The 27,663-nt window shown below is 43.7% G+C and overlaps 1 protein-coding gene across 5 annotated transcripts in view; it reads right to left on the bottom strand.

Moving 5' to 3' along the window:
* Positions 1-27,663, bottom strand: part of CGNL1 (cingulin like 1) — a 173,688-nt gene that overhangs the window by 117,156 nt on the left and 28,869 nt on the right. For 3 of the 5 annotated variants that reach the window (XM_073211902.1, XM_037020954.2, XM_073211901.1), the window contains exon 2: positions 585-2,210. In XM_073211902.1, the coding sequence (XP_073068003.1) occupies positions 585-2,195 (1,611 nt within the window). In that variant the 5' untranslated portion in view covers positions 2,196-2,210. Of the gene's footprint in view, positions 1-584; positions 2,211-7,686; positions 7,831-27,663 lie in introns of those variants that run through there. The other 2 variants (XM_037020955.2, XM_037020956.2) reach the window with 2 other exon arrangements.

Here is a 27,663-nt window from a genome sequence, read left to right as displayed (position 1 = left end):
GGCAAGTCTCGTAACTTTTCCTTACCTCCATTTGCTTGCCTGTGAACTGAATTTAACAGCGCCTACCTTCATAGGGTTGGTGCAATCCTCTAACATATAACAAATACTGCCTGACATGTACCAAACTTATTATCATTTTTCTCATTAGTTTTTAGTGTTACTACCATTACACTGAATGTACCACTTAAATAAATTCCATCACTTTAGGATTAACCTAATTTCTCAGGCCAAATTAACACAGTCACTCAATTTCATGAGGAAAATTAATACATCCACACAAACCTCAGCATTGAGCCTCTATGTGGAAACAGATTCTGCATAGTTTTAGATTTCACACAAGAGAAAAATCGAGCCTCTCTATAGTGTTTGACAACTCACTCCACAGACAAGCCATGATGGAATCTAGATGCACTTAAGTTAGAAAACCATACAGCTGGCAGTGAGTCATATGCAGAGGAAAACTCTAAAAAAAAATTCAACTGTGCAATTTTACTCCTTCAAGATGGAGGATCTCTACTCCTATAGGTTCTAATGATTTAGGTCATTTAGGGGGGTTAAAAAAAAAAGCCTCACACTAGTATTACCTGAGTATTCGAGGTGGAAGTAAACGTCTTCACAGAAATCTTCTTGGCACCGGAGTCAGTGGCTGGTGAAGTTGGTGAAGTTGCCAGCGCCGGATTCTGTAACAGCAGCGTAGCTGTGGCCGTCTTGATTTCCTCCTCTTTTTTATTCTGTGCTGAGAGGGAGTTTGAACGCAGGGTAGTGCCTTCCCACCCACCTGTTTTTTCTGCAACTTTCCCGCCATGGCCCAGAGGGGGCAGCCTGGGGTGGGCTCCCTGCAGCTTGGCACAGGCGCGGCCCACGCTCTGCTGGGCGCCAGGCTCCTGGGCCTGTGGCCGCTGCCCACACACCTGCGACGGGCGGAGGAGGTGCTCACTCGACTTGCCCAGGTGCCTGCTGAACTCGGTCAGGTACTCCGAGTCCCCTTGGAGACCGAAAGGAAAGGCGCTGTCCACGCTTCGGGACCTCTTCCTGTCCTCTGGATTGATTCTGTTACGCTTCCCAGACCTTCCTCGTCTCTGGAGCCCAGGTTTTTGGTCAAATTTTTCAATTAACTGATCCACAGCAGGAATTGATCCCGTATCAATATCTCGTCCCGTTCCTGGCAAGAAGGGAATATACCTTCTGTTTTCATGACGATTGACATTGTCAGCATGGATGGCACATTCTTGATCATCAAGCAAAAATCTGTACAAAGAGTTGGCAGAGGTGGGCGTCGTCGAGGCGGAAGACGATCTCCGGGACCGCGAGCCATCCAGGACGGGTCCCGCTGAATCCTGCCGACGGAAGGGAAGGACGTCCGGCCTGGTTGTCTTGGTTTCAGGATGGGAGTGTGGGCTGTGGGTAGTTAGGGGCCTCCCGCCAGGGGAGGAGAGGAGCTCCTCCCCAACCCCCTCCTTGCCGCAGCTCTGAACATTTACACACACTGAGGTCTGCTTCTTGGCATCATCTATTACCACGGAGCTGCACAGACGAATGGCCCTTACGCCAGACCTGCCTGCGTCTTCCAAAGAGGGCCCGGTAGGATGGGAACTAGTAGCTTTGGGAAGGCAAGTCCAAGCCTTTTTATTGGACTTAATTTTGTTGGGCCCTTCTTCTGTTAAACTTTTTAGCCAATTACTCTCGGGAGGTTGGTGATTTTGTAAGTTCAACTCATTTTTTTCAGGGTCATAGGGCTGCAAAAGCTCTGGATGCTTCTGAAAGTTCAGCATGTGGGATGGCTTCCCTGGCCCCTCTTTGCTTTCTAGAACTCCATTCTTGTCCTCAACGAGAGAGGGTTGTTTCAGGTTTCTTAGTGGGCTGGGTTGCGCATAGGGGTTCTCTGGGAGTTGCAATTCTTCTGCACTGTTCTCTGCTAGCCCAGACCCGTTGGAGTGCAGAGGCAGGTCATTTATCATTGGAGATGGAAATGATGGCCCATTTTCAGAAAAAGATGTGCCTGCTAGACACCGTTCTGTGTTATTCAGGACTATGTAGGGATGGCCATCAATCCCTTGCACACGAATACTGACACCATAGGAGCCTGCCTTAGGGTGCTGGGAATTCCTTGGTTTTTTGGTTTCATCGCTCGCAAGTCTCAGATGGACGCCATATTCCTGCTGCACGTGTTGATATTCACCGAAATACAGCTCCATGGTTCACTGTTCCTGCTACCAGGGAAAGATGGAGTAAAAAGAGGACATTAAGTTAGCATTACATCTATTTAAAAATGAAGATTATGAGGAGAAGCTTCCAAGTTCAAAGAAAACAAAACACTTTGAGCAGCAAAGAGACTTCAGAACCAAATGCTCACCCTAACAGGCCTTTCTGGCTGCCCCTGAGTCCACGTGACCAGGGTGTTTATCAACACTGGGCTTGAACCCTGGCCTCTGGGTGAATGACTGGCATAATGACCTGACGCCGTTGGCTTCACTTCATTACTGTTTCTGTTGATGGGCTATTCTGGTCGCTTTGTTTTTCCCTTAGTTGGTTTTTTCACACTTTATGCTATTTATTTTTAACCAATAGGATATTCCAGGTACCAGCATTTGAGAACAACATAATTTTCCATGCAAATAATTCAGAGCTAAAGCATACTGATGCTATTTTTCTTTTTTCCTATACTATTATGTCCCATCAAAACAACACTTTCTACTTTTTGTATGCACAATTCTGCTTTGAAATCTTTACCATTCTTTATGTAGATATAATGTTAACATTATTTGTTTGTGAGACCAGCAGTCAGAGTAAATACACAAAAAATAATTTTCAATAGTCTTTTCTCACCAAAAAAGTCCAAGTAACATATTGATCTGAAAAATGTTATGAAAGACTGAAAACTCAGAACTCTTTATTTTATGATGGGTCCTAATGCTAAGTATCACTGCCTTTGCCTTTCTGGTGTATGGCCACCCTAGTCAGAAATGGAGCCCAGACCACCAGGTCGGACACTCAGGCCTCCCCCCTACACCCTGAGGGATCCGTCAGACACTCACACCCATCACTCTGAACAACAGCAAAGACCCAGAAAGAGCTGTAACAACTGGTTACAGGTAACAACCTGTCTCATTCTTTCACTATTAGGGACCTCTTTGAGTTTTTTTTCTATTCTGGAATCAATCCAGTAGCATGTTTCCCAAGAAAATCATCTATTTGATCCACATTTTCAAATTTATTTTCACAGAGTTTTGCTAACTACAAACTACTTCCCCTCTGTCATTTTCTAGTTTTGTTTGTATTTTCTTCACCTCTCTCTTAGTTACATAGGTAGAATATATGTCTATGTCTTTTTTAAATCATTGTTCCCCTAAAAACCTAGGTTTTACATTTATCAATCATTACTTTTTTTAAAATTTTCTAATTTATTGAGTTCCAGTTTGATCTTTATTATTTCCTTCTGTTTTCCTTTACTTTGCTGTTCTGTTTCCAATTTCTTGACTGGCATACTTCATTTGTTTATTTTTATTCTTTAATTATATCCCATGAACTGTGGTATGTGACTATGTGGTATATAACTGTGGTATGTGAACTGTGTTGGTTCCTAACAAAGAGACCCAAAATAATAACCTGGGGTTAGGATTTTTTTCCTCAGAGGTAGGAAGTCCAGGGCTGTTACAGATGCCAGGATATTTTCAAGAAACACATTTCTTTCCACTCATCTACCTTTAGCATATATTAAACACCTGTGATTGTAAGATGACGGACCCAGCATCACATATGTCAAGGGCTTATAGGCCAGCTGAGTCAGCCTTCTTTTTAAGGAGCTGTCCTGGAAAAGCCCCCTTTCCAATAATCCCTTACATCTTTTGGTGAGAACTTTATTATATGGCCACTCCTACCTTCAAGGGGGATTAGAAAATAGGGTTTTTAACTGGTCACTGACACTCTCAATAAAATAAATGTTCTCTTAGTAAAAAGAGAAAAGAGAATGGACACTGGGTAGACAGCCAAGTTTCTACCACAGTCGTGTTTTTATTATTATTTCCTAGGTAGTTTCAATTTGTGGTTTCAATTTCTTCCTTGACCCAGGAGTTGTTTTTGAGAAAGGTTTTTCATAGCCAGTATCCTTGTTGTATTGTTTTGGCTTAAAGTATATTTCTATATGTTGTTAATTTCTACTTGTATGCTAGTCAGAAAATGAAATGCCTATTATTTCTTCTTTTTTAAATATATTAAGGTTTCCTTTGTGGGTGAACATATAGATAACTTTTGTCAATGTTTAAGGGGTATTGGGTGTAGTCTCTTTTTAAGGCATGGCATTCAAAATATATCCCTACAACCTTAACAATTATTTAGTTCAGCTATATTACATCCTTATTTTGTCTTTTTTGTCTTTCTGATCTGTCTTGGATCTTCCTGGATACATCTGTCTCCTACTCCTAGCATGATGCTGTCAGTTTTGCTTGGTGATTATTCCTTTAAATGTAAAACGTATTTGACATCACCTCTAATTTTACAGATACGAACAATTTGGAGAAGTACATTCATCTGCAAATTCATCATTATCTCACCAATTCCAATTATTTCATTATGCTTACTGCCAATCAGAGTTATATTAACATTTTAAATAATTTTTCACTAAAGTAAAACCAGATATAATGAAAACCTGTACTCTCTGGCTTCCCTTTCCCTATCCTGACCCCATTCCCCACAGAAAGCTGATTGCAGATCAGAGCTGTTTCTTCCAGTACTTGCCTCTGTAAGTCCAGGGAGAGGAAATCCTGGGGCAAAATACCTCTAAAAACCGAAATCAGTCAAAGGAAGAAATAAAGTTTAAAATCCATTTATTGCTTACAAACTACAATCTGGGGCCTTCTCTCTTTCCTCCAGCAGAAGCAAAACCGCCACCCCCACACCCCCACCTCTCAGGTACTGGTAAGCCCTCTGTTGCCCAGGTAATTACCCATAGTTATGGAGATGAACTTCTCTCCACCCCTGAGAAATGATGCAAATGCACTAAAGCCGTACTTCTCTCCACCCTTGAGCACCTACTGATATGCAGATGTACTAAAGCCAGGTGAGATATTCTGGAAATGTTACAATTTCACCCACACCCTCCATGTGGCTGGGTAATATGCCTAGCTGCAGTTTAACTTATCAGCTTTCCATAAAGTAGATGACAGATCACGCATACGAATTTCTCATTCTGCTAACTCCCCAATAATAAAATCAAGAGCCAGTTGTTTATATTATTATGACTACATACTGTTGAGTAAGGAACCAAACTGTAGACTATGGTCATTTTCCTTTGATACAAAACTTTAACTTCTTTAGAGTTAATAACCGACTGTTATTTTTACTCATCCTGTTCCTCACATATCCTGAAGCCCTTTCATCAAGTATAGCACCTCAGTTAGATGCTCAGCAGTACTTAATTTCCAAATGATCAACGTATCAGATAATTTGGTACTCTCTCCGCCTGGTGCCCTCCCTTCTACAGCCTTCCACCCTCTGCCCTGTAACAGGGTCTGTGTGCTCTCTTCCTTTCATGCCGTGTTGTTTCCCAAGTACTGTGTCTTCCTCTTTTTTAGATTACCCAGTTGGTCTGATGGAGCACACTTCCACTACCTTTTTAAGAAAAGGCAATAAATTTTTGAAATCACTGTATTGTGAAAAATGTCTTTATGCTTATTTTTTATTAACATTCTAGCTGGATTTAGAATCCAGTTAGAAATAATTTTCCTACAGATTTTTGAAAGTATCACTGTAATCTCCCACTTCCAGGGATGCTGTTAAGAATTATGATGCTATTATATCCTTCCCTCTATATGTACCCCGTTTCCTTTTCTCAAAAATTTTAGGACATTTATTTTGTCCTTCAAGTTCTGAAATTTCACAATGACATACTCAAGTGAGGGTTTCATAAAATTGGACATCTTTTATAAGACCTGGGCACTTAATATATTCCTTCAGTTTAGAAATCCATGTCTTTAATCTTTAATTATGTGAAATGTTCTTACATTATTTCTGTGATCATGTTAAGAACCATTTTACTTTGTTCTTGGTTTTTGCATCTAATATATTAATAATGTTGAATCTTTTTGACTAAGTTTCAGTTTTTTATATTTTCTCATCTATTTTTTAAATTTTTTATTAAGGTATTATTGATATACACTCTTAACGAAGGTTTCACATGAGAAAACAATGTGGTTACTATATTTACCCATATTGTCAAGGACCCAAACATACCCCAATGCAGTCACTGTTCATCAGTGCAGCAAGATGCCACAGATCCACTATGTGCCTTCTCTGTGCTACACTGTTCTCCCTGTGACCCCCACACCATGTGTACTGAACATAATACCCCTCAATCCCCTTCTCTCTCCCTCCCCACCCGTCCTCCCACACCCCTCCCCTTTGGTAACCACTAGTTCATTCTTGGAGTCTCTGAGTCTGCTGCTATTTTGTTCCTTCAGTTTTGCTTCATTGTTTATACTCCACAAATGAGGGAAATCACTTGGCACTTGTCTTTCTCCGCCTGGCTTATTTCACTGAGCATAATGTCCTCCAGCTCCATCTATGTTGTTGCAAATGGTAGAATTTGTTTTCTTCTTATGGCTGAATAGTATTCCATTGGGTATATGTCCCACATCTTCTTTATCCATTCATCTACTGTTTTCTCATCTGCTTTTCAACTCCATCTTTTTTGTTCTACTTTTTGAGAGATACATCCTCAACTCTGTTTTTTGAGTTCAACTATTTAATTTACAATTTCCGTCATCCCTTTTTTGTGCTCTAGATGTTCTCCTCTCATAAACACTCTTTTCATTTTAGACATGAAATACTTTCTCTCTTTGAGGATATTAACAATAAATATTTTTCAAAAACTGTGTTTTCTGTTTTCTGCAGTATCTCCACTTCTGTAAGTTTCCTCTTTTCTGGTTGGTTTTGGTCCTTTCGTGTTGAAGGTTTTCCTAATACGACTCAGATCCTTGGCTGCCTGACCCTATTTAAGAGTGAGTACCTGAAGCAGGGTGGAGGCTCTGTGCGTGTGGACAGGAGTTACTAGCTAGTGAGCTCCAGGTAGTAAGGGAAAAAAGGTGCCAGTCTTTCCAGTGAGGGGCACATACATTTCACCATTTGGGGGCACTTTTTTCTGGAGCTGTTCACTTTCTCAAACAAGAATCCTCCAGTCCATTGCTGGCACTGCACAGGCCTGACTGCTGGCTTCACAGCACAGGGTATGGAGAGAGCATGGAGGTCCCAGCTCATTCACTCCTTCTGTTTTCAGTCACCCACACCCCCTTCTGACATTCAGTTCAGTTTCTCCAGAGAACCGACCTCCAGTCTGGAGGGGCACAGGGGCAGGTGGATACCTAGATATCCAGGTGCACAAGAGACCCCAGAAGCCAACTGCTCCAGTTCTCAAGGCTCTTACGTAATTCTCTCGTTTTGGCCTTCTACGGTCACCCCCGCCTTCTACGGCCACTGATGCCTTCCATCTCAGAGCCTCTCGGCATCTCTGCAGGGAAGTCACCTCATACTGTCAGCACTTCAGAAGGAAGCATCTCTCTCCACTAATTCAACTACCACTCCTTCCCTCTAAGTCTCCACTGCCGTCATCTTTGTAGGTTTAAACATTTTTGTCCCTTTATATTTTTGAGTGGGATTTTGAAAAGAAGATAAACCATCCACTTTTAAACTTACCTGGTGAAACGAGGCTAATAATATTTGTAAAACACATCAGTAGCAGAACAAGAACACAAACGTGCTTTAGATGGAGAAGCAGAGCGCGAAGGCCGAGACTGAAATGACTGGCCGCGTCCTGATGCCTGGTTTCTGGGCTGCGCTGGCGTGTTTTATTCTGGATCTGCAGAAGTATTTGTATTCCTTAAAGTTTATAACAAAGACTTACTTAACAGAAAAGCCTTTATGCCAACATGGCAATGCTTTGTTTATGATATTTACTAAATGGGGTCGTTTCACTCACCCATAATCTCTTCTTAGGCTGACTCTGACTTTTCTATGAAAACATTTCTTCTAATACTTGGTAATAAAATTTTTCTTGAGGGTTTCATAGTCCTTTTCATTATCTGCTGCTTTTACAGTCAACACTAATTACATTTCAATCTTTGAAGAAGGCCACCTTGGTTTATTACAATCTTAGCTCCCTGTTAGCAAATTAATCCACATATTTGAATTTCACAGTATGTCCATAATTTACATTTCCTTGACAACAAACCTTAATCCAATATTTTCAAGGAATGACATTTCTCAGCTGGGCACTGGTGTCTTAAGCAAATGTGGATTTCATTCCCAATCACAGTGTAAACACTGAATTAATGAATGAATTCAAAGACAGATGCTCTCCATTTTCAGACACCAGGCCACGTCTAGATCCTGATGCACTCCACAAACATACTTGCTCAGTCGGGGACTAAGCCCAACCAAAGGCTTACATAATTTGGCAGAAAATGCTAACCAACTGCCAGGCTGTAACATTGTGGCACTTGGCAAATAAAAGTGGTGTTTTGGAGTGGAAATAATGCTTTCAGAAAAGACCGTTAAGTGATGATAATTGCTTTAGTTAGCGAGATCAATGAGTGTGTTTCTGACTAAGAACAAAGAGCTTAGCATTTGGAAGAACTATGAACATATGCCAGAGAGAAACATTTCCTCTCCCTGAGCCATCACATGTTATCAGCTGAGTGCAGAGATTAGTCACAATGCCAGCCACACATCCCGGCCTCTCTACCCTAATTCCCAGTGGCACCTCCAAGACCTGGAAGCATATTCACCAGCCATTCCAGGGGCCCTCCTGGCTCCCGTGGAAATGCAGCCAGGCGCTTGGAAACCTCTCCACTCTGGCTTGCCCTCCCTCCTGAGGACAACAGTCCTCACCAGTCAGGCCAGGCAGGCCAAGCACCAGGCACAGGACAGGGATACCGCGTATGTTCACTTGGAAAGAATAATTGTTTTATCATACAAGTTATTTAAAATAACATCTAAAGCAGGGGTGGTGAGCTAATGATCCTCAGTGCAATTTTTAGCTTAATTCCAGAAAGTAAGTGAGCCACAAACCAAAAGGTAATTTCCCCCAAGGGGGAATTCAGTGGCCGTCTCATTCAGAGGAAAGCCACTGTCAGTCTGATGATACAAGTTAACCCCTCTAAAGACCGGACAAAATGTTTACTCCTAAAGGATATACGTGTGAGACTGAATTTTGTGTGAGAATATCCACATCAGAACCTCAAACTAGATTATAGTAAAAACTCAGCGTGTGGAAAACCAAAATTAGCAAAAGGCATACTGGTTTTTCAATGTATTTCCACACATGACACAAAGAGGCAGCCTTACCTAAATTAAGCAGTGTGTTCACTCTTTCCTTTTTATTTCTTTTCTTCCTTCCTATTTTATTCATTCCATAGTGAAAACAAAGGAAATGGACCAAACTTTTAAGATTCAAGGGAAGTGTCTTCACACACAGTCAAACCTTCAGAACTCCCCAGGAAACAATTTCAAAAATCAGCTTTGAGGTTTGAAAATGACAGCCGGGTTGCTCATTTACACAGTTCAGTATGGTTTGAATCTCTTTAAGCAAGCACAATGACCAAAACATTTCTATCAGAGGGAAACATTAAAATGTCAACATGGAAGGCTGCAGCTTTCCTGCAAGCCCACCCACTTCAAACAAAAAGGGAGTGAGTGGCAAAGTAAGAAAGGAAGCCAGTAGGAAGGTTCCTTTTTTCCTAGGGATGGAAAAACTGAGACTCAACCTAGAAGTCTGCCGATCAGAGGTGACCAGGACTAGCTAATCCGAGCGCACTCAGCCTGGCGCGAAGGTGCCAAGCAGGCATTTCTGGGTTCCTCCGCTTCTCTAGAAGCCCGCACCATCCTGTCCCCACCGGTGGTCTCTCATCAGATCAGTCTCTCTTCCACTTTTGTTGGCTTTGATCTTTCTTTCCTTACCTGGTTAGCACGTCCATGACCACTTAATTGACCATGTTCTTATAGTCCCAACTTCAATTTTAAAATTCAGTGATTGATAAGTTACATTCCACATGGCCTTTGAAAAAACACAGAATTCCTATCCAAAAAAAGGTTCAAGATATGTTATTCATCCTTTTTCACCTCATGGCCCTGAAATGATTTCTAAAAGTTCCCCCACCATTACAGACCTAAGACACAGAAGTTTGCAATTCTGAAGACAAGTAGTGGAGCAAATACCCAGATGCAGGGGAAAACTGTCCACCTTTGACTCAGGTCAAATCCGAGCTCTGGATAAATTCTTTAACTTCTCTGAGTGTTTGCCTATCTCTGAGGTCAGAAAGTTAATAATGACTCATAAGGTAACTGGGAAAATTAAATCATATACTGCATGCTAAATGAAATAACAGGAAATAAATGAAAAAAAAAAGTTCATTGTGGTATTTATGGCCATAAGAAAGCCAGCCTTGATCATAAAACATTTTTAAATACTTATGAGGCAGAAGCTAAAAACCCTACTAGTTAACCAACAAACTTTAACACAAGCATCCTGAAATAATTTATTAACTAATTAAGAAACCAGAGGGCTGAGAATCTAAAGTACAGTGCTGTGTCCATGATGGAAATATAATAAATAACTGCTGTAAGAATGAGTATCTTTATGTTATCAGGTACACTGAAAAGATCTTAACCAGGTAACAAATTCACAACATTTTTTGTGCTTTAGTTTCCTATATGGAGTGTAAGCTCGAAACATATCAACAAAAGGTTTCAAGGCATTTTCTCTCTAAACCCAAATCTAGCTTCAGAATCCTGCTCAACACCACGCCCTTGCAAGCATTGTCTATTGATCAGCATAGACAAACCAAAACCTGCTTGTCATCCCTGACATATATTACGATACTCACCTAAACCTACCTACATGGAAGCCAAAATGTCCCAGAAATAAATTAACTCCTAAACTCCCTGTGTGAGGGATTCTACTTTCCCCCGTTTAGAGATGTGAACTCTAATGGGGCAGGAATTTCCCCTAAGGTCTCACACCTGGCTTAGGGGCAGTGATGAATTTAGGCCCAGCCCTTCTCTCCCTAAGACCTGAGCTATTTCTTGAGGGACCACGTCTTATTTCTCTGGCTCCCACACTCATTGGATGGCTGTGGACCAAAACGTATCTCTTTGTCCCTCTGCAATGGCATGCCAGCAGGGTGGCCTCTCAAATGTCAGATCTCAGGGGAATGTCACTCCTCCAGGTGGCCTACCTGCTTGCCATGTTACTGGCCCTCAGAAAAGGGCCCTGCACACATGAATGAACGAATGAACTAATAAGCCTCATAAGATGCACATAGCTCTCTGAATCCCCTCCTAAAATGTGAACTTTTTTTTAAGTCAAGGTTTCCCATAACAAATCCCCTATGTGCACACTACCACCCCCAGCTGGAAAATCACTGCTTAAAACACCAGAACCCGATCATCACCATTAGTGTGGTTTCCCTCCCACCTCCAGCTACCGTGTTCACAAGATGTGTATGTTCCAAAAGTAGAAGGTAGGCCCTGGGTTATCAAGCATCTCCTAAGTGAGTAAAAGGGCCCCTGCAGAATTCCCACAATGCCAGCTGTGCCAAGCCCAATTCCTGGAACCTCCTCAAAGGAGATTTCTGCAAAGAGAATTCCATAGCTACACATTCTCCCCTGGAATATATGTAACACCTTCTGCAAAGTATCTCTTCTTGGCCACTCAAAACAAGATCACACCAGGGAAATATGTCCATCTTTGTCCTCAACAGTGAAAAGACAGAGGGAACTGGCACTATGAAGAAACTTGGCCAAATGACCATGAAGTCCAGAGCCACCCAGGAAAGGTCCATGCCGTACAGCCTTCCCACCTCCCCTCAGGCATCAATTCACAAACCAACTAAGTGTCCTAACTGTCTCTCTCTCTCAGTTGTTTGCATGGATCCAGAAAGACTGTGCTAAAAGGACAGGCACCCTGATTTGTCCACAGAAACCCACTGATCATACAGTGTGACTGTGAAAAAACAAACAGAACACCACGTGGTCCCTTGAGATATTAAAAAATAAAATAAACGTCCTAAAACAAAAACCTAGCAGCTTCCCACATGTGCAAATTCAGACTGTCTGTTGTTCAAGACAGTTACTACCCCAAGAGTTTGATGACACCAGAAGTCTGAGGAACACTTAGGAGGGCAGCAGGGGAAGGGGGCTATCCCAGACCCCAAAGTCACACAAAACATGCTGCATCTTGTTCTCACCAGTTACTTGGGTAATTAAAGAGCTGATGGCTCTTTTGGATATTCTGAGCATTTCTGAGGTCCTCAGCTCCCCTCCTCCTTTCCTAAAGTACTCCCACCCAACCGCATCCTCACATCCTGCTTTTCTTCTTCTGCCCCAATCTCCCCAGTCTTGCTGTTCCACCTAATGAGCTCATCAGCTTGAGAGCCTCAGATTCTATTTGGAAGTTGCCGTGGTCTGATGTGTCCCCCTCAAAATTTGTATGTCCTAACCCAACCTAAACCTAACCTAAAATTAAAAAACCCTAACCACCAAAGATGATGGTATTAGTCTCTGGGAGATGTTTAGGTCATGAATGGGATTAGTGTTCTTATAAAATAGGCCCCAGAGAGATTCCCTAGTCCCTTCCACCTTGTTTGGACACAGCAAGAAGATGCCAGCTGTGAACCAGGAAGAGGGTCCTCACCAGAACAACACATGCTGGCACCTTGATCTTGGACTTCCAGCCTCCAAAAATGTGAGATATACATTTCTGTTGTTTATAAGCTGTCCTGTCTGTGGTATTTTGTTAGAGCAGCCCGAAGGGACTAAGACGGAAGAGAAATAAACAGAATAAAACAAGCACATACATTCAAATGTAATGGGTGTGAAAGAACCATCTTTCAAAGCAACAATCTGTCTCCCTCTTGGGCCTCATTTCCCAAGTGCAGAATCCATTCCTCTGTGACTGCTAGGGCCTGGGACAAAAGTCAGAACGAGGAGCTTCTGCTAATACCTTCGTAACCCAGGCCCTGGCCTTGATGAGAAGAGGCTGTCAACTCCATTATCTTTAGATGGAATATCTTTATTTGATACAGATGTTGTCAATATGGCAGTTTTCACAACTCAGGATGTTTTTCAATAATCAGAAATTGAATCAGACATAATCAGAAACCAAAGTTTTATGACATAATACAAACAAAAGTATTATATATGCTAGTCTTTTAGGGTCTGTCAGTATGTTTTCTTGTATTCATACGAATGTGGACATTTTTTAAATTTCACTCTCTTGAAAGCATGCTCAAATTTAATCACCCACTCAGAGCCTATACTACCCTGATTTTGTTAAAAATAGCTTTCACAAGTACTTTGAGAGTTATGGCCTATTCCTAGGTGTCCCTGTCCTTAGCCACATCTTGAACAGATTAATTCCTATTTTAGTTTTTTATAAGCTTGTATAATGTACAGATGCCTTTAGACAAAAAATCCTCAAAGACCCTTAGTGTTCACTTAATGTACAATTTAGAACGAGTACAGTTCTTATACCAGTACAACCAAATTTGCACAGTAAATACAAATATGATTTTTAAAACTGATACAATTCAAATTCACAACATAAATGTAATTACAGGATGCTACTGATTTTGCTGAAACTAAATCACCATACATGATGTGAACAGGAAGACAAGGGCCGCTACAGAGCACGACCTCCAGATTTCGGTGCGCACTTGTTACCTGGTACAATTTTCTGAGACTTTTTATTCAAACACTATGAAATGTCCATTTGTGCAGTTTGCCATAAAAATACTGGGTCTTCACATGGTGTGATGGCCTCACTTCTGTGTCCAATCTTTCTCATTTTCCAATAGTATGTGATAATTAAAATGTTGTGACCTGAAACCCAAACCATTATAAACACAGCCATTGGAATTGAGTGTTGGTATCCAGTGGTCATCCGACTCACTCAGGATATGCTGATACCAATGTTTTATTTGATTCCTAACAGTTTGTTACTGAGAGAGCCTATTATTGGGCTAGGCCTTCTTCCACAGCAGTTATATGGGAAGACAGTCCTGGCCCCATATACTGTAGTAGGGAGAGAGAAAATGATCAAGTACTAAGTCCCTCCTGCAGAGACAAGAACCATGAAGAAAATGAAGCAGAGTAAGGAGAGAGCATGGTGGTCGGTGGGGAGGTCTGTTTGAGATACAATGGCGAAGAAGGCCTCTCTGAGGGGAACATTCGATGTGAAAGATCTTTGTAAGCCATGCATGCACAGAAAGTTTAGGGCTCCTGGGAAAGGAATGTGCTAGGCAAGACGGAGAATCAGCCAGAAAGCCACTTGGCCAGAACAAGGTGTGAGAGAGAGGGAGGGGAAGGATGGGGAAGGGCAGAGCCAAATCAGGGGGGTGCACAGACCCCAGGAAGCGCTCTGGGTCTTACCCCAAGTGGGATGGGAAGTCACCAATAGGAGTCAAGACGTTGTTTAAAGCCCAAGGCTGGCTAAGCTCAGCTAGGAAAGGATGCAGATAGAGAAGCTGAGGACAGAGCTCCAGGGCCTTGCTGCACAGAGCATCCCATGGATCAGAGTAACCGCATCACCTGGGAGCCTGTGAGAAATGCAAACTCTTAGGCTCCACCCAAACCCAGTGAATCATTAACTGCCTTTAACAAGACCCACAGGAGGGTTTAGGCCCTTGCACAGCAACACTGAAAGTCAAGAAGAGCAGCAGAGGCACAGACAACCAAGAGGGAGCCGTCAGTGGGCAGGGAGGAAGCCGGTGAGCGTGGGGGCCTAGAAACCAAGAGAAGCTGGTGTTCCAAAAAGGAAGGAATGGCCAAATAAATCAAGCACTGCTAATAAGCAGATGAAGACTAGGGAGCGGTCATTGTAGCAGGCAGGATGGAGACAAAGGTGACCTTGGCAAGAACTCTGGAGTGGAAGGCGTGGAAGGAATGGAAGCCCAACCAGACTGGGCCAGCAAAAGGATGGAGTACAGAACTCTTTCAAGGAATGTTAATTATGGTAGAAATTAAAACACAAAAATAAAGGCTGTTACGGAGAACTCAGATGCCTCCCTTGCCCACCCCCACTCTCCCTTCCACCCCAGTACAATCTCTGCTCTATTTGTTTCCTCTCCCCAGGGGTGTGTTTGCAGCCTGGGGGGGGTGCAAATGAAATGCATAAACTGGTATTCCTGCTCAAAGAATTCCAAGCAAGGCCCTACCTAATTTCACGGTAATTTTGCCTATTTTTCCCTTCCTCAGGCAGTTGTTTATTGCCCTGAGTTTGCAGCTGAACCTCTTAAGTATATGCCAAGAACACTGGAAGAGTGGAAGACCAAATACACTGGTCTGTATTTAATTAAGACCAATTGCAGAAGTATATGGAAATAGCTTTTCACCCCGGGAATGCCAGCAAAGACATTGATAAAAGAACAGGAGTCAAGAGAATCCAAAGGAAAAAAAGTTACTCCTTCTCCCTCACCTCTTCAACATCCCTTGACCTAATAATGCCCACCTCGTTCTACTCCAGGTAGAATCACATTCTAAAGACAGAAACACTTTCAGAGGCCATCTAACTGACTTCCTAGTGAGTCACGTGCAAGCTCCCAAGTCCCAAGTTTTTAGACTTAAACCTCCACTCTGGGATCCATCCCCATCCCCATTATCACTTCTCCTGTAAACACAAGCACAGCAATTCCAGCTCACTCTCCTCCACACCACACCTTCTCCTGATGTTAGGCTCTCACCTTGTCTTATTGTCCCACAACATGCAATATGGGAGCAGTTTTTAGTTTGTAATAATAATATTGTAATTAACTCTTATATACGCATACTGTGTACCAGGTACTCTTCTAAATGCTTGTATACTGAACTAACCTGTGGACATGAGCCTAATGTTTAACATTAACACCTATACTTTTGATGGTTAACTGATGACTGCATAGAAAAAAACTGCAAAAGGAGAAAGCACCTAAATATCTTAGTTTTCTCCCAGGGGCTCAGTTTAGAAAGGTTTTGTATTTAAAACCACAGTGTAATTTGTTTTCCTGGGTAGATCTCTCCAACTGGACCTTCTCTGAGTAACAGCCCTGGAAATCATGGTGTGAAGCCCTGGACAGATTTACCCTGGATTCTTTGTCCTGAGGGCGGCAGGAAGCAGACATCCCTCTCAAAACAGGTGCCCAGCTGTGAAATGAAACAAGCAATAAAAGTCATTCTTTTTAAAATCCTGGGCATGAAAAACTTCACTGCAAAGAAAAGAGAAAAAAAATAAAGAGGAAAAGGAAGAAACACAAATGAGAAACAATGAAAGGAAGTCCTTCCCTAGCAGTTAGGGTTTTTTTTAATGAACTCAATCCATCCATTGAGCTGAGGGCCTTAAATTTCTCCCAAGGGTCAGGCTTCTTTTGTTTCCCACACAAGTGACAGCTCCTATGACTTCTCTCCTCTACCCAGTGAGCAGGTAGTTGCAGGGCAAACACACAATCGTCTATCTAAAGAAGATAAAAACACTTAACAATGAAAGGAGAAATACTACAAATCCACACCCAGCATCCCAGAGAAAAATCTGCCTTAAGGAAGCCAAGGCCTTCAACCTGGACTTTGTAACAGTCCCTCACATCCACACTGGGATGCTACGGTTTACAAAGTACTTCCACATTAACCATGTCAGGCAGGACCCCACTACTGGACCCCACTACAGGAGCACATGCTGCTAGACGAGTGACCACAGTGAAGAGCCAGGACTCAAATCCAGCTCGGCACCATCATGCGTGTGCTTTATGACCCTTCTCAAGGGTGCTTCCTGCTTGAAAAGCAGGCCCTCCTGCTCTCTTATGGGGAAAGGGGTTATGCTTTTCTCCAAGGAAGCAACTATGATCTAAGAAGCATTCCCTTGATCCTGATGCTTGCTTTTGCCAAAAATGTCCCATCCGACATCCTCAGACAGTCCCCATAAAGAAGTTTAACCCTAAAGCTGTCACATCTAAATGCACCACGCTAAGAACACTACCTGAACCCATTTCCCACCCTAGATGCACTGAAGGAAAGAGGGGTCTCTTTGTTGTTTAAGGTAGATATCTTGATCTGGGTGATAGTTATATGAGTATTATACACATGCCAAAATTCATCAAACTGTACACTAAGATTTGTGCATTTTATTGTATGTAACTCAATATAAAAAGAAAAATTTTTTAATAAAGGTAAAAGGGGAAATTGGAAATTGTTTTAAGAAAGGGACCCTCAACAGCCCAGGGGTGCCTCCCCTTTTTCTATATGTAATGGTGTGTTACTTTGCTCAGATTGTCATAGACTGGGTGGCTCAAACTACAGAAATTTCTCACTGTTCCAGAAGCTGGGAAGTCCAAGATCAAGGTGCCTGCCAATTCTGTTCAAGGTGAAAGCCCTCTCCTGACTTGCAGAGGACAGACTTCTCACTACATCATCACATGGCCTTTCCTCAGTGCCTGTGCGCAGAGAGAGACAGCTCTTCCCTTCTCCTAAGGCTGTCAATCCCATCAGGAGGGCCCATCCTCATGACCTGACCTAATCTAATCCTAATGACCTCCCAGAGGCCCCTCTCCAAATGCCATCACACTGAGGGTTAGGACTTCAACGTTTGCATTTCGAGGGACACAAACATTTAGTCCACAGCAAATGGGTAAGAACCAAAGTAAGTGGAGGGAGAAAAGAGTACAAGAATCCTGTCACCTAGTGCACAGAGTCACCAAACATTGGATACATGTAAGAAAATTAACTGTTCACAAGCTTTTTCTAACTCAGTTCTCTGATGACTGAGCCTTCATCTTCCCATTCTCTTTTAAGGAGCCATCAGACCAAAAGAATCTAACTATATTACAAATATATGAAACAACTTCACAGAAGGGAGTGAGGGAAAAAGGTAATGATCTAAGTAACTCTAGAAATCAGTGGAGTATGTAAGACCAAAAGCAAAAGAAATTACATACATACAGAGGAACGAATTCACAATTCTGAAACTGCTATTCATATGTACTGGAAATGGACATTAAGTAAATGAATAGTAGATGGTGGGTGGCTTGCTTCTCACAGTGGAGTGGGGGTGGGGGTCATAGATATGCATATACAGTGACCTATGTGAAAATAGATTAGAGTTGAAGACATCAACATAAATTCATATTTAGCTTAATTGATAGAGATGGTTACATATTCATAAATATGTTTATATGCACTATATCCACATGTTTCCTCAATCTGTCAGCCAAGAAGACTTAAAAGCAACAACATACCAGTAGCAGTGAGCACACCTAGCATCCAGATCTTGGTTTCTAATACCAATATATTCTCCACTAAAAAGAACCAGCGCTCCTTGAAGAAATGGCTGATTCCAGGAGTAGGGGAGGAAATATACAAGATGAGCCTGGAGCATTTTGTAAGTAAGATTAAGGAAGTCAGAAAGTAAGGAAGTGCTTTAAAAACAAAACAAAACAAAAAAAACACTAATGGAGGTATGTCAAAGCTCCCAATGGCCAAAGCTGAAACACTCTGAATAACAAAATAAAGTAGCATTCAATTAAAACCCAAAGTACAAAAGTAAATATCCATGAGTGCATGCTGATATATGCAAATGATTGAAGAAATACATAAATGGGGAAGAAGAGACAAATCTCACATGTAGAAGAATTCCAAATAATTGACTTAGATACTCCACCCTAAAAGAGGAGAACATAACTCACTCCTTAATTATAATCTGTACATAGTGACTTCCTTCCAGAGAGGAAAATGTGGGAAGGAAATAAAAGGAAACCTTTACAGTGGAAAAGCTGACAACAGACCTCAACCAGGTGCACACTTTAGCAAGAGGACCATCAAGAGTGGTGAGTTGTACTGATGATATATGTTGTGATGAAATGGCATTATCTCCATGGTCTTCAGCGTAATCAAGAGGAACACATAAGGCAAATTCCACTAGAGAGGCATCCTATAAAATACCAGACCAGTATCCCTCAAAACTGTCAACGTGATCAACAAGGGAAGTGTCAGGAACTCTTACAGCCCAGGGAGCCTCAGGAGACATGACAATGAACTGTGATGTGGTGCCTGTAACAGAAAAAGGGCATTAGATAAAAACTAAGCAAATCCGAATAAAGGTGGGCAACAGAAGATATACCTTCCTATGCTTGCTATGCTCTAGCTAGTAATAATTTATCAATATTTGTCCCCTAATAGCGACGATCCAAATGTACAGTGCTAATAATAGAGCGAACTATGGGGGAAGGAGGAGGTCTATGGAAACTCACCACACTCTTGTCACGATTTTCTAGTAAACCTAAACCTATTCTAAAATAAAAAGGGTTTTTTAATGCAACATTTTTTTTAAAAGCCACCAGCCAGTCAGACCCATTTTTGTGGTCAGTGTGGTCACACCAGAGCCAAAACTTCCTGCCACATCCTCCACCTCTGGCCTGTTGGGCGGCCGGGCTGAGATACTCATGTCCTTCAACAGGTCACAAGGGCACACCACCCTGGTGAGGGCCCAGAACACTGTCCTGGATCATCCGCCTGTCAGGAAGAACAGGGCAAACTTGGAGCATCACATCACAGGGATAGCTGCACAGAAGAAAGGCATCCAGCGAGTTCCCAAGCTCAGAGTACTGCACAACGTGGCTGTGAATATGATCTACGTGGTGATAATTTATGAGCTGAAGACAGTTTCCCACAAGAGTGGAACTGAATGACTAAGAAACTTGCAAGCTGCATCCAAGAGAGAAGGGACAAGTAGAGAGCCAGGCAGACACAGAAGATGTGCCATACCCAGAGAGCAAACATCAGAGCAGAGTTTAAATGGCAGCATTAAACAGAACCTATATATCAGTGTCACTTATGTAAGACAGAACTCTGCCCCCTTCCTCCTCCATCTCAAAGAACATGCTTCTGCGAGAGAGAAATGTTAAATGGATGGAAAACAGATCAGTCACAGAACAGAAGAATCAGGGAGAAAAGGAGAAATAGAGATTGAGAGCGAGAAAGGGATAGTGAAAGATCAGAGATGAGATGGAGCCAGTTACATGAAGAAACATTAAACTTGCTTGGCCTCAGGAAGCCACGTGACAGGAATCCAGGAATCGGGCGTTATTTGGGCTGAACAGGAGTGGCCAAGTTAAAGCCCCACTTAAAACATTCCTTAATAAGCACCACCTGAGAACTCAGCTGCCCTGATCAGACAGCGGGAAGTCTCCTTTCCTCCCCAGCCATGCTCTTCCCAGCTGCTCCTCTCTGAGAAATGCCTGTGTCTCTGATGGTGTCTCTCAGAGACACCGAATCTCAGGTTCCTGGGACTGTCCCCCTGCTGGAGCCCAGGCTACCACCACACCTACTTTGATCTGGACCCAGTGCTGCCAAAGCCCCAGTCCACGCAGCTGAAGACAGTGTCTGCTACCAGTGACACAGATCCAACCCAAAGGCCCACTAAATACCAGGAAAACACTTCCCTAAACCCTCTCCCAGCCACTCTCTCATAGCAGCTGCATTGTCATGTCTTAAGATTTTTATTTTGATTAGTGCCTGTCTCTCCCCTCAGACTGCAAGATCCATGAGCACAGGAACTACACTGGTTTCTGCTCACCATTTTGTCCCCAGTGCCCCACAGCATGCCTGACATAGCGTGACTGTTTATGAATTAAATGAAGGAATGAAGACTCCCTCGTCAGCTCCCACCCAGCAATCTGAGACCTCCAGAAGGAAAGAAGGACATTTCAATTCTGAGTGACTAGCCCAGAGTTTGACCTTGGAATCAGTTTACCCATAGAAATGGTAGTATAAATAGTGATTAAGATGTCTGATGCTACATAATTAATAGTACAGTAATAAATAATACTGACCATTCATTCAACAAGCATTTTTCAAGTATTGTAACTGGTGGTTAAACACTTTTTATACATTATTCAGCAGCACTGCCAGGTAGGTATTACTTATCATCATTTGCAGGAGAGGCAACTGAGGCTCACACGGTTTAAGTCTGTGGATAAAGTGAAGGTTCCTATGGCCAGGATTCTCACCTGGCCCTGGTTGGCTAGCTCACTACACACATGTGGGCAATACATTGTTACTGACTCTATATAAAGAATCCTGCCCAGTGCTCTGGGCTACATGGTGGCAAGGCTGCAAGGCTGCAGGAGAGCAGAGCAGAGGCTAGAGTGGTGGCAGCACTGAGTACAGAGGCCCAGAGGACGGCTGTGCGGGCAGAGGGGCCCAGAAGCAGAGACCAGCTTGCTGCATGCAGACTCGCTCTAAGTGAAAGAGATTTTAGTGATTGACCTGCCACCATGGAAATAAAGTTAGGTATAACCCTTTCACCCCAACAGCGTTCTACTGTCACCTCTTTGGTAACACTGAATCCATAGTGAACTTGCCTGGGGGCTGAAACCCACTGTCAAGACAAAGTCCCTTGCCCGAGGTCACCCAAATAGCTGTGGCTGAGCCAGAAGTCACCCAGACCTGTGGGATCCCAAAGCCCATTCCTTCCAGGACTGGAGTTTGGCTTACATAACAGGTGCAACAGATACTGGTTAGGGGCCTGGAACCTAACCACTGTTTATGACTCTGAATCCCCAGGAAGATGCCTTCCAGTTCCAATCAATCAACTAATTACAAAATAAACTTTCAGAACTCCTCTGGTTTGTAGCTTGGGGACCACCTCCTGAGGATTATGAGGAGAAAGGAGGCTGAGGATGTGGCTGCCGGGACAGCACCCAGCCAGCACAACTGAGCACCTCCGTGTGCACCCCGGTACGAGACATGAGGCCAGGTCCCAGGACACCCTCCCAGGTGCCTCTGAGAGCAGGTGCTGATCTGGGAGGCCTCTGTGTCTCCAATTTAAACCCAAAGCAAGATGGGCAGCCGACAGCGGCAGGCCCAGACGGCAAGGCGGCCACGCGAAGAGCATGCATGGCGGGGATGAGAGAATGCTAACTTCGTAAAAAGGAACGCAGGGTGCAGAGGGCTGCCCGGAACTCTAAGGCAAAATAAGAATGTTCTCAACAACATTAAAGAGTGGCGAGTGGTGGTTCCAACAGCCCTGGGAACACAAACATCTTCTGGACGAGTCACCTTGAACTCTGACCCATGAAAAAAGGGATGATGGGTTTCCTGCCCAACATGTCAAGAGTTTGTACATCATCACTCCCATCCTCACAAGAAAAATGCCTAACAAACTAAAAAGGGGATGGCTGCTGCACGGGGCCACCGTGGGGGTTAAATGAAGCACTTTTCTCAACTATACTACATTAAAGAAACAGAAGTCATCAAAACCGCATTTCTATGGGTTTTTTAAATCCAACCTCTGATATTTGAAGAGTATTAAAAACATGGCAATAGTTCAGTCTCTGAAAGCAGGTGGATTCACCACACAGAGGCCCTAGAGTGGATTCCAAGTGTGATGAAGAACACTTAGGAATGAAGTGGGCAGCTCTAAGCCCGCTCAAGGTTCACAGGGACAGGAGAAAAACCCAAGGGACTGGCTTGTTCCTTTTCTGGCAAGGGTGCTGAGCAGGGAGGCAGGATCTATGACAGCAGCTGAGTTTCTGAAAGGCATCATCAGCTCTCTTGGGGTCCTGGTTCCACAGACATGCGCCAAGGACCCAGCGCGGGGAGGCGCACGCTGGCCTGGAGGCAGACAACAGTGATGAAGGGGGAAGGCACAGACCAAGGACACCACCTCCAAACAAGGGCACGAGGTCCTGGGGGTGCGCTCATCACTGCAAGTGGGCAGGTGGCATGTGGGAGAATTTAAGGCAACTTAGTGACTTAAAACCACACACATTTATTTTAACTGAACCAGAGGTTAGAATCTAGGTGTTCACAGGGCTGCATTTCGGGGAACGTTAGGGGGAAATCCGTTTCCTTGCCTTCTCTAGCTTCTGGAGGCTGCCTGCACCTCCCAGCTCTCAGCCCCTTCCTGCATCTTCCAGGCCAGCAGTGGAGCATCTTCCCCCTGACCCTGCGGTCTTCATTACACCTCTCTGACTCCCACTCTCCTGTCTCCCTCTTTCTCTTATGAGGACCTGTGACGATGCTGCCCGGCCCCACCCCAGGGTAGCACAGGGGAACCTCCCCATCTCAAGATCCTTAGTTTCATCACATCCCTTTTGCCCAGCAAGGTGACATATTCACAGGTTCCAGAACTAAGCTGTGGACATCTCTGGGGGTGGGGATGGGGGGACCGCCACATAAGTCAACAGGAAAAATCAGCCTTCAGAAAAGAAAAAGAAAAATTAAATGCTCAGAAAGGAGCATGGAGGAGTTGAGGTCTTTTTTCAGCTTCCCCAGTTCTGACTTCCTGAGGCTGCTGCCTCCTGCCCTTGGGTTCCTGAGACACCAGTCATTTGCTCTGTCACTTGCCCCAGAAGATTCTTCAATAGCCCTTGCCCCAAACCACATAATCAGTAGGTGGCGGACACGGGGTTCACACCCATGTCTCTCTGACCCTAAAGCCTGTGCCCTGAACCATAGGAACACAGAAATCCCCAAGACACAGGCAAACCTTGTGGGAGAGAATGGATCCGACTGGCCTGATGGGTCAAGCCTACCAAAATGAAGTTTAATAGGGAGAACTGAGGGCCCTGAAGAAACCACCTGTTTGACTGCAGGATGGCTGAGGCACAGAAGCACACCTTGTTTATCCTTAAAAAAAAAAAAAAGACTTGTGATCTTAGTTGACAAGTTCTCGAGGAAATTATCAAAGACCATTATGCTCTGGTCTCTGGAAATGATATATCCAGATTCAGTAGGGCAGAGCTGAATTATTAGCCATAATGTAGACCCCCTGAAATCAAGAACAACTCCCCCCACTATTTCTGAAGTATGTCTTTTCATCCAAGCACTCAGCCTTGGGGGAACAGGAGCCCTGTGGACAAAGGTGCGGCCCAGCAGTCACACTACCCAAATGAATACTGCTGATCGGTGCTGGCAGATGCCCCTCCCTGGCAATTAGGGAGCCCCCTCTGCCTGGGGCTGATCAGCAAAAGCCCGGTGCAGGAAGAGCGGCCAGGATGATTTCAGGCCGGGTATAGCAGGCGGGTATTGGGGCTGACAACAGGATAAACTGTCATCAAATATGAATACCAGAGGGCTGTCATGTGAAAAAAGGATTAAATTTGTTCTGTGTGGCTCCAAAGGTTGGACATGCTAGGGACAATGGCTAGACATGTCAGGGGCACAAATTCCAAGTCTATCTAAGGGGGAAAGTTTTATAACAGTTCGAGATGCGTAAAGATATACCAGGCTGTATTTGGAGACAATGAGTTCCCCACCTGCAGAGGAATGCAAACAGGGAGGGGCTGTCTGGTCACAGGTAGGTTGGAGAAGACTCCATTGTCAGTGTCTGGAAAAGACAGGCTTTTCCAAATCTGAGAGTGAATGATTCCATCTCATATTTACTCAGTAACAATCACCCATCTACATACACACAGAGGACACCAAGATAATCACACCAAAGATAAGCAGTACAGAGATGAGTGCAGCCAGCAATACTCTTCGAGAGGCAAGGAGATAACAGAACAACCAAAAAACAAGTTTTCTCCAGATCTTCCACAGTTTTTATCTGTACAGAACATTAACTTGAGAATGAAAGTATCTTGACTGAGTGGAGTCACTTCTGCCTGCAGCTGGGGTGAGGGTGTTCTGGCCCGCCCCCTGCCTAAGGGACACCAGCCTAGACCATAAATGAATGAGAATTACTTCAGCACACCTGGGACATCAGGCTTATCCCAGTACAGTTAACCCTTGAACAATGAGGGGCTCAAGGGCACCAACCACCACTCCCTCCAACCCTACCCCTTCCATCCCCACCTCTTCAAAGTTGAAAATCTGTGTATAACTTCTGTTCCCTTAACTACTTAACTACTAATAGCCTACCGTGGACTGGAAGTCTTTGTGATAACACAGTCAATTAACACATATTTTGTATCTCTCTGCATTGTACAGTGTATTCTTACAGTGAAGTACACTAGAAAAAAAGGTTTTCTCAAATTGTCACAAATCTCCAAAAAATTTTCCAACATATTAAATACACACACACACGTGTGCGCATAAGTGAACCATCACAGTTCAAACTTTATTGTTCAAAGGCCAACTGCACAACGTACTCAAAGCCATTATTGGCTGCTTGCCATCTTGGCAGAGGAAGGAAGCCAACCCAAGCCTGTCCCAAAGGAATCCTGGGGATGTCACATTCAAAGGTTATGAACACTAATGGGGCAACTGACAGGTAACACAGAAAATATGAGCCTTTATGGAATTTTCCAAGCACTTGATACTCATGGCTTAAAATATCTATTCTTTCAAAACTAGGAAGCAAGAAGGTTCTCAGGAGGTACGGCAAGATATTAGGATGCTCCGCATGGAAGCTGAGCCACAGGGCAGTGAAACTGTCCACATCAAAGACGATGATGAAAAGTTACTGAGAGCTGAACAGTACGTGGCAGAAATGGCAGAACAGCTACAAGACACTGTGAGCTCCCCGAGGGGAAGGACAAGCGGGTGGCTTCCCAGTGAGAGCACAGCTGGTGTGAAGCCGGCAGTGAGTCCATGAGAGAGTGGAGGGGGCCTCTGGGCAGCCCAGGTGACTCTTGATTCTGGGAGAAGATAAGCTCAAATTCTAAAGAAGACTCAAAAACCAGTGCATGTCAGAAAAATCTCTGTATCTACAGACAGAGCCCCTGCTTACGTGCTGATATTGAGAAGAGTATTGTCAACAGCACCAGTTTGGTATAAATTTGATTAAGTTTTAGTAAACTCCTTCAAAAATTGGGTTTGAAGTTGGTCTTGTGGTATGATACTAATTGTGTTCTCTAAGCCGTTCAGCTTATTTTCAGACTCTTGTATTAAAATGCAAAACTCCAGATGAATATTGTCATTTTCAAGTAAATCTGATTTTCTCCACTGAATCTGAGAAGGCGTGAACATGGTAAACATCACTTTCTTACGAAGAAAAGCATGGCATTTTATCTTTTAAGCAGAAGAGAAAAGAAATTAAAACCACACAAATATGTCATGTTTAACACAAGTATTGAAAAGCACCTTCAGAAGCCAGGACAAAATTAGGGAGCAGAGGTTTAATAATCTTGAAATAATAGGTTCATTTGAAATTTTTCTATTACAGTTTCTCTAGTAGTTAACAAGACTTTGTGCATTTTTTAACAAATAATAAAGCAACAGATATTTTTAGGTTGGATTTACTTTTCCCTCTCTCTATTTCAACTGTTACTATTCAATCTCCTCATACTCACTACCCCACCCCACCCCACACACATGCTGGCACCATGTAGACACGGTCAGGAACGCCTGCCTAGAAAAAGGAAGTGATGGGAAAGTTCCGGAAGTCCTTCTCCACCTTTCAACAGAACCAGCCGCAGAGCACAGAAGGGGAGAAAGAAGACGGCTGTCTGCCCAGGGACCAAGTGTCATTAGGTCATGAGCAGAAAGCCAGGGCTCCTGTCCAATGGTTATATGAGCATCTTCCACAACGACTAAGGGAAAGGATTTAGTTTACTGAGTGCCGACCATGAGTCAGGTGCTGTTGTGGGCACTCTGCCTAGGTTCTCATTGAACCTTCCTAACCACCTTGTCAAATGGGAAAACTGGAAGAAGAGGAGTTTCAGTAATCTGGATGAGGTTATAAACTCACAGCGCTGGGATTCTGGGAGCAGCTGGTCTGTCCCCCTTGAGATCCTTGCTTGCCCACTTTACAAGACCGTGCTGCCTCCTGGGCATGCAGTCCTCACACTGCACACAGGGAATCCCCACAACGGAGACATGATTCCACTTACCTGAAGCGGTGAGCTCTCACTGGTCAGAACCCAGAACCATCCTGGCTAAAATACTTTCCAACTGATGGCTTGTGCCTTTGATCTTCCAAAACGGAAGGAATCATTGACGCCTGTCAAGTTCAGAAAGGGCAGGGCAGTGGACAGTAAAGGTGCTCTGTAGGGAACTTTCTGTTCCTAATTTCCTTCTACTAATTTGGTTTTTCAAACCAAGCAAGGTTTTATTGAACTTGTTTCTCTACATATTTTTCAAGAGAAAACAACTGCCTGGTTGAAAGGCAACTTGGAACCACGCCTGCCCTTATTGTAGTAGTTTCCAACTGTCCTGGGACCATTTGATCTTCTCTAAAAACTCCTGAATTACCACAAGACAGGGCATCAAGGTCAACCTCAGCACCTCTCAGTGGCCCGGAAGCATCCTAGGTTCTTCCTCCCCCTTATGCAGCACACCAGTTAGTGACTGCTTCTTGGTGACCCTGCCTCCCAGAGTATCTCAGCCATTCTCCCCATTGCCGTGCTGGCATCCTAATCTGGGCCGGACGTGGGTCTCACCTGGATGTCAGCAAAGGCCTCCTAAATTGTCCCTCAGCCCTAGGCTTGTTTTCCTCCAAATCATTCTCCAAATTTTCCACATGGCCAGTGAGATCTTTTCTAATTTATCCACTCATTTGTACTTGAGCTTAAAAAGTATTCAGTGGTTTCTCCCTTTGTGTGCAGGATGAAAATACAAGGTCCTCAGCATGGCATACAAGAGCAGGCCCCTGACAATCTCAGGCCACTTGGGACGCCACCGCGCAGGCTCAGGGTCTCCGTGGCTCCCATGAGCTTGCCTGGCCAACCCCCACTCTTCTTGGGTCTCACCTTCCCTGACTCCCCTGAC

This window comes from Manis javanica, chromosome 8 (assembly GCF_040802235.1).
Source record: "Manis javanica isolate MJ-LG chromosome 8, MJ_LKY, whole genome shotgun sequence".
NCBI classification, from domain to species: domain Eukaryota; kingdom Metazoa; phylum Chordata; class Mammalia; order Pholidota; family Manidae; genus Manis; species Manis javanica.
Note: the sequence above shows the minus strand (reverse complement) of the source record. Positions and strands in the feature narration are given on the sequence as shown.